Here is a 16869-nt window from a genome sequence, read left to right on the forward strand (position 1 = left end):
TGTTTTTATATAGGGAAGTGTGTGTCACTCCTGTATGTAGACCGGAGCAGCTGGGGATCGAACAAACAACCCTGTGATAAGTGGAAAACCTGCTCTGCTTCCTGAGCTGCAGCTACATCTTGATTAGCAAAATAAAAGTCCAAAATACATAAAAATGATACATAGACTGACATTTTTGCACACTCCATGCAAGATATACACCGTTCCCAATAAACTGATATTGGCAGATAATATCAGCCTGCTGTGGAGGACTCTTCAACAGCGGTTTCCTCTCTGATGTCCATTTAGTTCACTTTGTATGTGTCAGATATGGTCAATCACTGTGACACCAATGAAACTCTTTTCTTTACAGGACTATGGATGTTCTCATCAGCCTAAACAACGGCAAGTCCTTCATCTCCAGCGCCTACACCATCACTGCCTCCACATGCGTGAGTCTGACTTACGTTCATGTTTCAAAGCAAATGAAAGCGTCTGAAATGATGCTGAGCTCTGATTCTGTTTTTTAGTTGGTGTTGCACATGTTGTGGTTTGAGTACGTGATAGTTGCTATTTTTCTATTCTGATAAGCAGAACTCCCGCTTCCGCTCTTCCGTGTGTATCATGAGATGAGACCAGACTTGTTCAGCAGTGTTCAGTTGTTCCCAAGTGTCTCTCTGCGTTTTTTTTAATTGCCATGCACACAGTATGGAAGCACTTCAATGTTTTAAGATGAAAAGAGTTTTAATACAAGGCGAAAACCTTAAAAAAATTTAATAATTAGTAGATCTCATTTACCATTTAGTTATCTCTACATTTGTACGTATTATATATTATATATCGATATTATTGTTTATGTTGTAATATATACAATTTTCGGGTCTTGTCAACTTCCGCTTCGGCCATTTGGCATCCCTAAACTAAAAGCATAAGATTGCAGTAGTTTAGTTGTTTTATTGAAAGGTTTCCTCTTCGTCTGCATCTCAACTTTTCTTTCTAGCAGATTTCTGATATTTGTCCACCAGCTAAAAGCCAGACACTTTGCTTGCTGCACTTGCTATCCAGAAGCAAAAAGCAATGATTTGATCACCTAATTTCATCGTTTTGTCATCTAACACCAGCATCCTTTCTTTGAATGAATAAACTGATTGCTTCCTGTCCTTTCGTCCTCTAGTCAGACGGTTTGGTGGTGGCGATAGTCTTCCTGGTGCTGCTGGTCCTCTTAGCTCTGGCCCTCATGTGGTGGTTCTGGCCTCTTTGCTGCACAGTGGTGAGTGTTGCTGCTCTGCTCAGAACCAACTCTGAACATATTTAACTTTGGGCAGCCAGAGCTGATGATTCATTCACTCTGGGTTTGCACGGAGATAACAACAGCAGCTTCTGTGCTGGCAAAACATGCCAAATAGCTCATATGCTGCCTGTTTACTGGTACCTTCTTTCAAACTGATGACAATAACAGGACTTTGAATGTCTCATTTTAATAAAATTAGTTGCATTAAGAGCAAAAGTCAGGAGTGAGAACACTAAATACCTTCTCTGAATGACAGCTGCAGACATCCAGTTGTTTATGACCATTCAGAAAGCCCAAAACTGGAACCATAAACCAGCGATAATCAGCAGGGCAGTGCCAGGTTTAACTGTGTCTGCTGCTCATACACAGCAGGCTCGGCATTGTTCACTGGCCACCACTGAAGGGAAGTGGTGTCCAACATCTGTTCAACCCCGTCACCTCCCGTTTACCTCTTCATCTGCTGTGGCTTAGCAACACCACAGAGGAAGAACGTCAAGCAGGAAGCGAAAAGCCCACATCCTGCAGATCAACGGCTGATGGTTGCATGTGAGCAAACTATGCTTAAAACAAGAACAAAGACGATAAGAATGTGAGTGACAGATTGTGTGAAACTTACCAAAATCTCTGCTTGCACAGGACTAACATTAGGCCTACCTGGGGACTGAAGTGATTAATAATAATCGCAGAGATTGTTTATGGTTTAATCACAGTTGAATCTGTCGTGTTCATGCTGCAGCTTAAAATACTTATTTTGTTTTGGTAAACACCAAATTCTTCTTTTACTAATCCTGTCACTCAGAGTCTTTCATGTAGCTACACTTTGTTTTTGGCCCTTGGTTTGTTTTTCCTCTTACTCCTCCTGTTATTGTTAGTATTAGTACTAGTTTTTGATTGGTAACTTTCTCCCTTCATTACGAATAGAGGCAGTATGTAAATCCGGAGTAGAAAGTGCATAATGCATGTTTTGCTTTGCTGAATCAGAGTTGGACAAAATTGGAAGTGACAAATGACGAAGTACATATTATACTATAGAAAAATTCAGGTCACAGACATTATGACGTTATGTGGATTTGAAATATACAAATCAGCCAGTCAGTAACAAAAACAAGAACATTAAAGTGTAAGGTTGGAAAAAATAGCATCCTAACTTTCTATTAAAAAATTCAGCTAATGTGCATCATTGGGAGTGTGTGGGCGTGGTTTGATTTGATTGATTGAGCTGGCAACATAAGCAAGCAACCCACCAACTGTCATAACATTTTGTCCATTTGTTGTGAAACTCTGATTTGGTACACGGAGGCAAATGACATCATGTTTTTCCAGCTAACCTCTGCCCACTTCAAACTGGTGAGAAAAGCACAGAGGAAAACAGCACACGCAGAAATGTCCCATGTGAAATCACCAAAACTGTCCTAACTTAAGCAGAAAGTAATATGTTCTTGTGGGCTCCCATCACTCATCGTTGATGGAGAGAATATGTTTTCAGGGCCCTTAAGGTTTAAAAAGACTTCTCCGGGAAAGTCAGAGCTGTTATCAGTTGTTAAATTGTATTCCTTCATTAATTTAACCTTTGACAGCATTTTCACTTTGTCTCCTTTTTCCTTTTCCTAATGCTTACTCAGCTAGCGGTGCATTCAATAGTGTTGCATGACTGTCGTAGTTTACATTCTGTCAACTGTTGTTATAGTGTAAAATCTCTGTAGAGCACTGATGTGCCAAGGTATGCATTTTAGAACCACTAGATTTATGGAGGTGCATGGATAAGAGCCGATAAGTAGTCATGACAGATCTGAGACCAAGTCATGGTTAATACAGAGTATGAGTAAATGGCGGTGTGCGGGAATCTTGGAAGGACAAAATCTAAACTCTTGACTCATGCAGCTGCAAGTTCAGAGGCTCTGGTGATTAAAGAGAATTTCATTAGTTATTGCAAATGTGTTTCTCTAAATGTGGAGGTTGGAAGGTTATTCATTAATTCCACAGATCGCCACATGTTACTGGTCCCATGTGAACAGGCTGTTTGTTCAGGTGAAACTTCAGGCTGCATTTAATTAATGACTCTTGAATCTGCAATTCAATTCTGAGCTATCCTTTATTGTTTCCCTTTGAACAACTTGATTGTACTTGATGGAAGGTATTTTTTTCTTTAATCTGTTGTTTAAACTCCTTTTCTTGAGTCTTGGATATTCATGAAAACTACTATTGTAAACTCCTCCTGCCCTCATCCCCTTTGGAAAAATGGTCTTACCCACTTAACCATTTACAAAAATCCATAACAGATTATCGTTTGGGGCTATGAGAGAGGGGCTACAGATGGTGCACCCTGCTTTTTTTTTTCTACTGAGATCTCATAAAGGCAAATTCACCCTCCACTACTGCCAACCACCCTCCCCGCCGCACCTCCGTTTCCGCTCACCCGCACCGCCCCTTAAATGATAGACGTCACCTGGCTTTGTGGACCTGAAGGGAGCCCATCCAGGATGAGATGGAAGCATATTTTGGAAAACCAACAAAGGCATTAAAATGTAAACCCCCTGCAGCATGTCTGGCCGTGGACGTGTTTGTCTTGGTGGAGAGAGCTGCTGTTGCCTTCCATCGAGGGACGCGGCAGAAGAGGAGGGCCATGTGTGGCTTGTTAATATTTAAACCCCCAGTCTGCCAGGTTTCAGCAGTCGGGATGAGGCCATGCACACACGCACACACACGAGCGCACACACACACACACACACACACACACACACTGAACCTCTTTCCCACAATCCCTCTCTGTCTCTCTGTCTCTCTCCCGCATGGACTGATGCCAGGAGAGAGGTCATACAAGCTGTGGAGTGGTAATTTCTTTGTTTATGATTTGTTTGGAAATTAAACTCAGAATGGCATAGCCTTTAGTTCAAATCACAGGATTCAGGATTGGAGATGCAGTTTTGAATTAACATCGCTGTTTAACCAAATTGCAAATGCATCGCTGCTAAATTGGATGCACTTTTGGACACATTTTCCACTCAGTTGGTGCTTAATATGTTAATAATCTCTGATTATTTCATGTTATTTTGTGTTAGAAGTTGTCAGCGTTGCTCTCGGATGCAGAACTTTTATCGTCTCTTGTTTCATTCCTCTTAGGGTTCATTTTTATTTTCAACAAACAGGTTCATTTGTCCATAGTTAAAACCACAAATCATTTTTAAATGTCCAAATATGCTACCTGTCACTGATCCATCACAATAAGCCTCCTGAAACAGCTTGACACAACACGGTTTGAGCTTGAGGTTGGGAACGAACGGATTATCAAGTCCAGTTGGACAGTTACGGAGACAGCCATATGGGGACGATGCCCCGAATGCCTCTGATTGGTCTGATTCCCCCCGGTGTCGTGGTTGCAGTGGCGAGCTGCTGGGCCTGATGTCAGGCGGCTAAGTATCCTGTGGTTTAGTTTTTAATTATGTCGCTGAGCGCTCCTCTTCACATCTGTCCATCAGGTAGCTGGGAAAGAGCAGCAGAGCCCTGTCATTTGTATAATGCTTTATTTATCCCACAATATGTCCAGGAAATCTGCTGCATAATTACTTGATAAAAAGAGATTATCCTGTCAACGTAAGGTGTGGCTGAAATGATGTTAATCAGCGTATGGAGAGGCTACCAGTAGACCTTTACTGGATTTGCTTACAGCCAGTTGTGTGTCAATGAGCAATTAATTAACCCTAATTGATTATTTTTCATTATTCTAATGGCAACAGTATGTGGAGGGTGTGATGGTATCCCTGAGCTTTAGCAGTGAATGAAACAGCTGTTAGGATCTATGATATGCTATAATTACATTGCTCTTTTTTTCCCTCCATAACCAATTTAGCAAATGCATAACCAGTGATGACAGTGACTTATCTGTCTTTGATGAGTAATGGACAAAGGTCTGCCTTCCACTTTGCCGCGCACCTCAAGTTGAGATATGTCCTTGCTGTAATTATATGTACAGTATTCATAGGCCTGTTGTCTGCTATCACCTAAGAGGCAGACAGTGAGCTGAGGCCTTCTCTCACACCAACACTGGGAAAAACTGGGATGGAGAAGTGAACAGGAAGCACTCGTTCCTTTGGTTTCAATCTCTGCTGATGAGCCTTTCAGCAGAGTACTAAACCTCATTTTCATTATCATTTAACATTGAATAACTGTTGTCAGTGCACGTGATAACAGTCCAAACCCAAAGATCAGTTGTTTACGTGATATCAAACAGAAAAAATGAGCAAGTAATGTCAGTATGGGGCACCTCCGTATGGTCACATAATCCCCACAATTTTCAGGAACTCTGTGTTTTTGTAGTGACTATTTAGAGGAAGATGACTCACAAGTCCTGAGAGAATAGACTCTACCTTTCCAGCGTGATCCCCCTCACAGACGGAGTGAGTGGCAGTGGTGTCTTCAGCAATCCTGCAGTAAAAAGTTGGACATCAGTATGTGAAGCGTCTGACTGACACCTGACAAATGTCACTGTCAGGCTGCGCTTTGCTTTGCAATGCACATCTGAAAAACCCAGCAGAGGCATCTTGTCGTTGAGCGGAATCACATTGTGGACAACCTGCTCCTCAGGTGCCATGTCATCCGGTGTTGTCATGAACAATGCCGCTGGGCTGGTCACTCTGCTGTGGGAGAGGTGTGTCGTGGTTATGTGTGTGTTTTTTCTTTTTTCTTTCTTTTTTTTGTGCATGTATGCCGCTACTCATCTTCCACGCAGACGGGGCTTGGAGCTGAGCCCAAGCCGCCTCCTCTGTATCTCATTGGAGCTAATTAACTCCTTAGGACTTTATGATTGGGAGGATTGCTTGGGAGCACTGAACCCCATCCAATTAATTAAGAGCTAAACGGGCAGCGGCGCTCGCCCCAAAGACTCCCCTGTCAACAAGTTGATTTTCAGCTTTTCTTTATTTTGCACAGGGGGCCCCTGATGTTGGTTTACAAGCAGAATCCTTGTAATCAGTAGTCAGCGGGGTGATGGGGTGCCAGTTGCAGTTACAAAGCAGCCTGGCAGCGGCAGCGTCTCCGCCGTGTGATGAGCTGAGGGACGTCTCTGTTTGACTCAGTCACCTGTCACGAATCACCTCCGTCAGCCTCGTCTGCGCTTGTCTTGACAAGGTTTGAGCGTGTGTTTGTGTGTGTCTGTGTACGTCCCCTGGTGGAAAGAGCTGACGCTCTTTTGCTTTTTCTGTTTATCCAGGTCATCAAAGACCCACCACCGCCTCCTCCACCTTCCCGTCCTCCACCACCTGTGAGTACATCACTCAATACCGGAATCTTGAAAATTAATGTCAATGAATGTGTAAACATTTGTGTACCCTTACAGTATTATTGATAAAAATGAAAAAGGAAAACCACAGAACAAATACTGCACTTCATTATATTGCATTGAAAATAACTCAAACAACAATATCAACAAAAACTGAGCTTTGAAATTTTGCTTAAAGAAAAATTTCCACATTTTGGGAAATTGGTTTATTGGTCTTCTTTCAAGAGTTTGATGAGAGGATTGACACCACTCTCAGTATGAAGCTAAGCTCAAGAGATGGTTAGCCTAGCTTAGCATAAAGACAGCTAAAAATGTAACTCGCAGTTAAGCAACGTGTCACTTTTACGTTTCTCTTCAGATTAGACAAAAATATATTATGTACTAATAATTGAGCTGAGAGGTGCTGGTGGGAGGATTTTTTTTAACCGTAGAGAGACCCATTTTAGATGTTGCTCCCTGCTTTTAGTCTTAATGCTAAGTAATACTTACTGCACCGACAAGCGAATAATATGTCTGTGAATATTCCCCAAAATGTTGAAGTATTTATTTAAAAGATCTGAGAAGTTGCTGCTGGTATTAAACTGAGAAATTTAAGCTGATTTGTTGTTTTTTAATGATGAATAAGCCATTTCTGGGGAATGATATCATTATATCATCTGACTCACATCTTTGTCATCACAATATGCACGAACAGTTTTTGGTCTTTAACAAGCACAAGACCTTAGGAGCTGTTTCTGCAAGGCTGCAGTAATGTGCAGATGATTTAAGATATTGAAGGAAATAATTTGAGGAAATCGACTAATTATTTAGTAGATCAAACCCTTGAAGTTTATTGAACCAATTAGAAATGATTAATGGCTATAGCACAAGTAAGGATGTAAAGACTATCTTCCTTCCTCCTGAAATGACCTAAATAACTCTTTCCTGTCGAGAGGAAATGCATTTGAATTTTGATAAATGGGATCGAAAGAAAATAGAACAATAGCAAGTCCTGCACTACCTTCCTTTTGTACATGCAGCAGCAGATAGATGTAGTCATTTACAAGAAAGAAAGTTTGCATATGGCTCAGACTATTATGCACATTTTTATACTGTACATGAGAGTGCTTGTCTTCATTTCTCTGTCTTTTTAAGGAGCCAGAGCAGCTGCCCAAGAAGAAGTGGCCGACTGTGGACGCCTCCTACTACGGAGGAAGAGGAGCTGGAGGGATCAAACGCATGGAGGTCAGAGCCTGACTATCATCCCCCAACATATTGCTTTCAGGAGCATCAAACACTTTCATCGCAATCACAAAGTCACCTCACTTTCATTATTTTTGACATATGGCTCCCTTTGAAGTTGTCTCGATGTTTAATTATTAGAGCAACAGATTTTGAAATAAAACAATAATAAGCAGCAAAAACAGAACTGAAATACTATAAAGATAAATTCTAGACAGCAGGAAGTGACTCATTTGTGACAGCTGTTATCCTGTAAACTGGCATCATTCTGAGAGAAAACTGCTGACATTCAGTCTTCTCTCAGAAGCTAAGTTTGTGGAGTTACAGAGGCTGCAGGAGGAGGGTCTGACTGACTGACTGACCGACCGGCCGCTGTCCTCGTCAGTCCACTGATTCCTCCGACATGACAGGCCCTGCCATCTCGTCCTTGGCCGTCCAGGCCTGATTGGATCAAGTCATTGCCAGGATGAAGGATTGAGTGCTGCTGTCAACTTGACGTATCCACCTCACCCACCTCTCCCCTCCACCTCCCCCTTTCTCAACTCCCAAACCTTGGCAGCCCCTTTGTTGTCCGCCTCCTCTGAAGGGAATCCAGGTTTAAAGGCGAGCTCCCCCCTTCCACTCTCCTCCCCCCTCATTGTTGTACCCCCTACTGCTTCTCAGCCCCGAGGAAGTTAGTGGCATTGCAGGGATTTCCCAGCATCCCCAGAGAGCTCCTACCTCTTGACTTTTCCCACTAGTGTTGGCGAGCTGCGAGCCCGCTGTCCCATCCCTCTCTTCTCCCTGTGGCAGGTTGATTCCCACTGACAGGCCCGTCTTCACTTCTGAAGCTTCCCCCCCCTGCGGATGGAGAACAAGGTGCTTGTTAAGATCAACCTGCGTTCTCCTCTGCATCCACATTTAAGACGCCACGCTGAGAAAACCACCTCCACCTCCACACTTTGCCGCTGCCAATATTTCAAACGCCTATTGAGCCGGCTGAGGTGACGACGTATCTTTTATTCATCGCAGCCCTCTCTTTTCTTGATGCGGCAGGCCAGGGATGTATCCCAGAGATGATTCTGAAAAGCTGTTCTATATTGTCACGGCTTAACCTACAGCTTGAAAACTGTGTCGCTAATTAATCACCTCTCCCCGTTCATGTGACGGTGGATTTTTTATCTCCTCCTTGCAACAGATGTGATGAATTCAATTAAAAAGCAGGACAGCTTAACTAACACACAGTCCTACATTCACACGCTCACACACACACACACACACACACACACACACACACACACACAATAACACATTATACCACATGTAAATGTGCTTATTAATAAAAGCAAAAACAGGTTTCCAGGTCATTTTGTTTTCTTATGTATATATAGTGATAGCAGTTGTTAAACTCCCCTCATTTTATCATCATGTTTTTTCTTCCTGTTCTGGTTACATCACTGTCGATGGAAGTGTGTTAGGCCTCCCCCTGCCGCCTAACCGGCTATTATTGATGGGATGTAGTTTATAAGTATTACAACTGATTTTTAATTAAGGGCTCCAACTAATTATTATTTTGATTGTTGATTCAGATTAAGAGCCAGAATGACAATAACTCAGTGTCTGAAAGGGAAGGGCTCTAATGAAAATACACTGTCAAGTTGCATTATGGGAAGTGTAGGATCCTGTGTTTTTGGGGCATTAGGTACTAAAAGTCAAAACTCGATTTTGGTATTAAGCTCAATTATCTTTTCAGGACTACTGTCAAAACATTTCAAGTGATGCCCGGCCCTTTGTACAATCAACTAATTAATAACCTGACTAAAATTTTCCGGACTAATGAAATTTCTGTCAATAACGAATGAGAAAACAACGGAATGAGCTATTCTTTTGTTTTAAACTGGTGCTATGTCTGCTTTGACCTGTCCAGGTGCGCTGGGGTGAGAAGGGCTCAACAGAGGAGGGGGCCAGACTGGAGAAAGCCAAGAACGCCGTAGTGTCCGTACCAGAGGAGGATGCAGAGGAGCCAATGATCAAACGTCCCACTCCGAAGGCTGCCCCTGCCTACCGTCAAAACGAGAACAAATGGTACACGCCCATCAAGGTGAGCTCTACGATCATGTTCCTACCATTGATGTAACTCGGTGATTAAGGGCTGTTCTTGTTCCTCTTCCTTCTAATTAATGATGTTTTTTCATTTGGTATATGATCTAAAAAAATTGTCTAAGGTCTGCTAGCTAGCTTTTGGGCGATGTGGTGGCAGAAATGGAATAGAATTTTCAAAGTTATGTTTTCATTTGTGTATAAGAATTAATCAGCTTTTGTTACCTTAGAATGAAGACTTTATAACCACAGAGAGAGCGGCTCCAGTCCGCCATGTCAAGAGAGGGCCTTTCACATTTTCTGCATTTTCAGCAACCAGTGTAGGAGAGGGTGAGGCGAGGGATATAAATCCTGCACACTCGACCTTTAAGTGTGGAATTTCAGTCAAGTGATAACAAGTTCTCTTATATGAAGGGGAGACCTTAACCCTAAAGATCACCCTTGAATTGAGACAGAGGTCAGGACATTCCCCACTAAGTCTCACATGATGTTACCAGAGCCAGCTCTACTACAGACCAGCTGAATAAAGACCATTAGATGTGGGTAAAAGTTAGTAAGCGGTCTTTCGGGCTTATATTGTTCTATTACACAGGTCAAAAATGGCCATTTCATGTCATATTTTCCTTTTTCGTGATTTTGTTTTTCCTTCCACATTTTTTTCCCTTTGATTTCTGCAAAGAAGGTGAACGAAAACATGTTGATGAACTAAAACCCATTTTTACGTTCAGGGTCGTCTCGACGCTTTGTGGGCTCTGCTGGGGCGGCAGTATGACAGAGTTTCCCTCATGCGACCAACATCTGCAGACAAGGTAAGTCAGTGAAAAAGAGAACCTTTATGTTTTCCAGCTCTTGACACTTCTGGTCCCAGTGGAAGGTTTATTTGCAGGGAGGCCTAAAATACAAACCATACTCATGATGAAGAAAATGCAGAGGCATGCAAGATTGAATAAACAGTGATGTGTACGTGGGTGTTTATCTGTCGGGTGTGCGTGGGATACGGTAAATCAGCGTTAGAGTGTTATGTTGGGTTTTTAGTTGCACAAACCTACAGCCTGAAGGGAGTGAGTTAAAGTCTCATCAGTCGTCATCAGTGCAGTTTATTGTATTTGAGGATATAAATAGAGAATTTCCTGCATCAGTCAGCAGTGTGCATGGGCTTCTTCTCTTTTTGACTGTTATTTAAGCACTAATCCCCAGTATGACTTAATTTAAGTATTTCTATGCTTCAGGATCTTTTGAGTCACCACAATTACAGTTGCGAACTCATTGTTTTTTTCCAGCATTGATTTACAGCCATTGAGGTACAATCTGTTTAATGCCTTTCAGCAGAGGAAAGCTGTTGGCACGACTAGCATTGTGTTGTTGTTACCTAACTGGGCTGATGTGAGTTGCAGCTGCAAAGGCTCACTGAAGGGAGCGTGACAGGGACATCCTAATATGGTCACGCTTTTCTCAACCTCCGTCAGAGCACAGGAAACATATCGGCTCCACAAACCGACACAGTGAAACCCGACGCCCCTCAGGCGGTTAGGAGAGCACGCTGCTCACAAACCGCCACCAAGTCAGAGTTAACCAGATGTTATGATATGTTCTTTGCTTTCTAAGGCAGCAGTCAATCCAACAAACCACACCATCTGCTGTTGACACTGAGATATATGCCTAATCTCAAAATGAACAGCGTAGATCAGAGTCAGTTTGCTGACTGTAGAGTAATGGAGCATTTAGATTTCAGTTCTTGACCAGATTTTCATTAGCCTCTTTTCATGAAGTCATCCCTACTAACTTAAATAGTGGATTGGAACCCCCCCCCCCCCCCCACATTAATACCTCATACAGCTCTTTCTCGAAAGTTACAAGGTAGAACAACATTAACTCATTTGCATATAGACATAATAAATAAAAGCTGAAATGAGAACTAAAACTGACTCTTCCAAACATATCCCCTTTGTGAATGACGTAAAGTATCCCGGAAGACGAACAGGCAACTTCATCCATAGTGGTAGGTCCTTCTGATCCTCCTCCTCTTCACAGCGTTCTGTGAGCAGGAACCATGAGTTTTTTTAATGGTTCACAGAATGATGTCAGACAGCAAATGTCTCAAGTGGAATAAAGTTTGCTTCTCTGAAGAACATGGAAAAAACTGAGCCGCTGGGCCAGCTGTGAGCCTGCCAGCGGCTGCTCAGGGCGTCGCAGTGTTGTGACAGTGTCGTCAGAATGCCAGAATAAAAAATACACATCAGCATCTTTTGACCTGATGTGTATCCTCAAATAGGTCCTCAATTAAAACGTGCTTTTGACATCTAGGTCATATATAACCATTGTTTGAACATCTTTTCAGTGAATGTATTTCATCATGTGGTTAGGGCATGCTACTCATTAAAGTATAGGAACTGAAGTGCTGTCAACAGCAGTTACATGTAACCTAAACGTCTTTTGACCTACAAATCATCAAATCAGTTCAGGCCAGTCGTTACTGCCTGTTTTCTTTAGCAGTCGTGTGTGTGGTCGTGGTATCTATGTCCAACAAGCTACTTTGTAAGGGCAAGAAGGACTCAAGTATGATGTGAGTTGTTTCACTGCCATGATAAATTGTCAAATGGGCTGCTGCTTTGAGTTGTGATATGAGGTTTAATGTTGAGACCAGATGACCAAACAGGCATATTTTCCTGCACTGCGCTTGCTGGAAAGGCTGCTGTTTTCATGTTGAAATGACAACAATTCCCCTGCCCAATATTCATCCAACTGTCTGAGTTTTAAGCAGAAAAAGGCACAACGTGGAAACATCATGGCTGCAGCTCCCACTGTGTAAAAGATGATAGATGTTACCACACAAGAGGTCACCTCAGTTGCTCCGAGCAAACAGAGTAGAAAACAGAGAGTGAAGCCCACTGGTGAGTAAACCGCTTGTGTCAAAGCTCATTGGATAGAAGAGGACATGGAAGAAAAGCTGCCAGTGGAGTCCCCGGCACCGCTGGCTCACTTCATTGACATGCCGATCACTGAGCCAAACTCCACTTTAAGTCTTTGATCAAGACTCTACACAGCGGACATAGCAGAGAATCAAACAGGAGGCCACGAGGGCTGTGTGCGTTTGAAGTTATGTCTTAACAGAGCAGTAGTCGACAGTGGATGGAAACCGGATATTGGTGAAAACAGAAATCATTTATTTTTAGCACCTCTTAAGAGGGACATTTTATTTTGAAGCAGCATTTCAACATGTCAAGTCATCAACAAGTTAACTCAAAGTGGAAACTAGAACTCTGACACAGTGCTTATTCTCTGTTGGAGAAAGTAGTCTCAACTCAGTGTCCATTCAGTGGCTTGTCTGAAACTGTCGATCGTGTCATTGGGTGAAATGTGATGTAAAACTGCTTTTTGTAGAGGTCTAAAATAAACTTCCATTTAGTTTGAATGGTTTTTTGTCTATCTAATTCAATTTACATAGTTTTCTTTACAAATTTAAGAGTGACTCATACTTACTTTAACACTCCAAAATAATCCATGTCAGAAAAACTAGGCATCAGGTGCAAAACCCAACTGACTGATGCAGATCTGTGGTTTTATTGTCCAGAAGAAGAATTTTTAAACCTGGGCAGTGGAAAATAACAGAATCGCCACCTTTACCAGGATATTTAAGACAGACACTCTTGTATGCATGTTTCCTCTTTGGGCTTTGGGCACTCACACTGTTTCCATGCACTAGTGATAACATGTACCTGATATTAGACTTTAATGAACACATTTCACTGGAGTAGTTTTTACCTTACCATAAATATTGGACTCTCTGTGTAGGTGACAATTTTGTTCATGCACTCTTTTCATAAATTCCGTTTTTTGGTTGTTTTTTTTGTGCCTTGTCGTCTTATAGAGTTTATGTTGAGTCAGTATGTGCTACTGTCGTTGGCCCTCTTCAGCCTGGCCCTGAATGAGACGTGTGTGATACTGAGCTGAACAGATAAACTCGACTTGATCAAAGCAAGAGGAGTCTGAACTGTCCAGTGGGAGGTTAGGTGTAGATGGCAGAGCGGGCAGCGGTGGCGTGGAGAAGAGAGAGGAGAGGAGCAGCAGAGGGAGGGGAGGCAGCGAGGGAGAAGGGGAGGGAGGGCAGCAGTCTTTGATGGCGGACAGGAAACCCCCAGGGTCATGAATTTTTCAGCGAGCTGCATCCGCGGGGTTACAAGGACTCGTACAGGTGTAAGGAAGCAGGTTGTCGCAGACATCTGTTCAGCACGGGGACCCGGGTGTCCATGCCAAACCCTCACCCCCTCACCTCCCCTTCTCCTTGCAGAGCTACCATCCTCACCCCCCTTCCCTCCCTCAGCAGCCTCCTTTCCTCACACACCCCCCCAATACATCCCTCCCTCAGTGCTGCCGCCCGGAGCCAGACTGCTGGATTGTCAGCAGATGCAGAAGAGAGACAGAAAATGAGAGTGAAACAGTTTTTTTTCTCTTTTTTGTGGTCTCACATTTAGCGCCGGAGGGCCTTCAACACCAAAGGTAGAGCGGGGGTGGACACAGCTGCAGTGCCGAACTTGCCCCAGGCACAAATAAAGAGATCTAATGTGGTTTGACTGTGTTGTCGGTGAGACAGGGGAGCCGGGGAGGCACTTCAGAGCCAACTTAGCACAGCAACATCTGCCGCCAAGTTTTGCCGGGGATCGACTGGGGACAGCAGGTAGAGGAAGAGAGGAAGGTGGCAGTGAGAGAGAGAGGGAGGTTGGCCTTATTCTCGTGTTGACTCGGGCTCTTTTTGAAGAGGCGGTGGTGTGCATGCATGTGCATTTTTTTTTTTTTTCAGAAATCTCTCCTTTTTTTTCTCATTCAACACCCCCCCCGACCACCACCTTCACACTCTAGGTATTGTTTTCTAAAAGCAGCTGTCCACAAAATGTCCAAACAAGGTGTGCAATGAATGATGCATCGCCATACATTAAACCCTCTGTGTCCTCCTCCAGAAAAAGACACACAAGAGTAGGCAAGCCAGAAACAGAGGACAGGCGTTAGAGTTCTTCTGAGTCTGTGTGGATTTCCATTTGCTCCTCTTGCTCTCATCTGTTCCTCACCAGGGAGATGTGTGGGCTGATTGTGCTGGCATGTGTGAAGGTTAATGGTATTATCTGATGGACCTTTATACTACAGCTAAAGCATATTTGCCATTGTGTTTTTAAAATACATTTTATCATATTTTTGTGCGGAGATGGCACCTTCTTGAATCGTTGAATTTTTCATAAAAAGTAGTAATGAGGTAATAGGTACCTAAACGACTGAATAAGTTGATTGCCAATGATTCCCAAAACCGTGTATATGATGGCTCTCCAAATGGTATTTATGACCACTGGAAAGCACCAGCAACAGGCATGCCAGGCGTGCATCATCACATGGTCAACGTTTTGAAACTGTCACAGTTTGGTTGGATTTAGGCACCAAAACTACTGGGTTAGGTTTAGGAAAAGATAGTTTGGGTTAAGATAAGTCGATGTTGACTTTCAGTTGACCTGGACAGGACACAAACAGCAGGTTCCTGGGTGAAAGTCCTGTGTTTGTCTGAACCATCCATCTGCCCCACCTCTTCTACATATGGACTTTCTTGCTCTTTATACTATATAACCTGACTCCCAGCCACTGCCACTGGAGGTCACCAACGAACAATAAACGTAATTATTGGTCGTAACTCCCATTTGTGTTGTCTTAGCTTGTCTCTGTTGCATCCTACATAATACTGTTAGTTCTTTTTAATTAAATAGTGTAAACTAACGTTTAAGTTTTTCTAGGATATATTTACACGAAAATAATCTTGTACAAAGTAATAAGTGAGGCAGACTGGAAGACAGCAGAGATTCCCCCTAAAATGGCTAAAAGAAACAGTGCAGATGAAGAACACGTGAGTCGTGGAGGCAGCCTCCCACCTCTCTGTGTCTCGTCTTCCTCCTCCCTTCCCTCAGCTGGTTTATCTTCCCTTCACCCTGCCAGTGCTCAGTGCCCCGGCTGCGACAGCGTCTTAATTTAACAGCCGTTGGTCACGTTGTCGACGGTGCTGTGGGAGCGTTTAATTAAGTGACTGTGAGCAGAGGGACTCCACCGACCTGCTCTGGAAGAGTCCTGTCAGATGGAGGGAGGAGAGAGAGAGAGAAAGGAATGTAAAAGGGAAGTGTAAAGAAAAAAAAAAAAAGAGGACGAGGCTGGCATAAGCCGAGGGCCACTGAGGGTAGAGGTGACAGTCTGCTTGCCTGGCATACCCTGGCATGGCACGGCGTGGCATGGCGTGGCAGAGCTGCCCTTGGAGGTCACAGAAATACATGCTTGGGTTTATTTACTCCTTCCTCAGCAGCCCAGTGTAGTGCCTGTCGGTTTCTCAGGGCTCAATTAGGATGCTGCGAGGTGCTGCGAGGTGACTGTTTGCATGGAAATAGAGCCAAGTGAAACATTAGAGTGGAAATTGGACGAAGATATTTGCTTTTCACTTTCAGTATTTGACTGGCACGAAGGTGCTACATGTAGCATTTTAACATCAGTAACTCATCGGCAATTACCACATTCATTATGAGACATGAGTATAATTACAGTAAACAAACAAGACCATGTCTGAGAGGATTGGCAGCCTTTCTCTGGCCTCTTCACTGCATTTTTACATTGTGAGCTACCGGGTCACATTTTGTGGGAAATGTTCTTCCAGCGCAAATGGAGCTCAAGTTTCTCTCAGAGTTTCTCTCAATAGCAGATGGTAGAGAAGTGAACGGCTGATGAGGGGAAAAAAAATCTCTCCAATATGTTTGTCATCTTCAGAAAAGCCGCAGAGAAAAGATTTGATCTGAACATCTTTGTAAAAACAATTGAGAGGGATTGTGTGAAATGTAGTCTTTTAGCAGCAGTACTACTGGGTTAGTACCATTAAACTTGTGTGTGCATTACTCTCCATCCAACCTTTTTATTGTATATTTTTGTTTTCATTACGTCCATGGTACAACCCTGTTTACCAATAACTGTTTTCTGAGGCGTTTCTGAGCCTATTAAGTGATATCCTTTG

At 43.1% G+C, this 16869-nt stretch overlaps 1 protein-coding gene across 1 annotated transcript in view; it reads left to right on the top strand.

Moving 5' to 3' along the window:
- antxr2a (ANTXR cell adhesion molecule 2a) overlaps window positions 1-16869 on the top strand; it is a 74882-nt gene that overhangs the window by 27897 nt on the left and 30116 nt on the right. The window contains exons 11-16 of the mRNA XM_041936769.1: window positions 353-431; window positions 1154-1249; window positions 6477-6527; window positions 7680-7769; window positions 9673-9846; window positions 10574-10654. Of these exons, the coding sequence (XP_041792703.1) occupies window positions 353-431; window positions 1154-1249; window positions 6477-6527; window positions 7680-7769; window positions 9673-9846; window positions 10574-10654 (571 nt within the window). The remainder of the gene's footprint in view (window positions 1-352; window positions 432-1153; window positions 1250-6476; window positions 6528-7679; window positions 7770-9672; window positions 9847-10573; window positions 10655-16869) is intronic.

The sequence above is a fragment of the Chelmon rostratus genome, chromosome 5, assembly GCF_017976325.1.
Source record: "Chelmon rostratus isolate fCheRos1 chromosome 5, fCheRos1.pri, whole genome shotgun sequence".
NCBI classification, from domain to species: domain Eukaryota; kingdom Metazoa; phylum Chordata; class Actinopteri; order Chaetodontiformes; family Chaetodontidae; genus Chelmon; species Chelmon rostratus.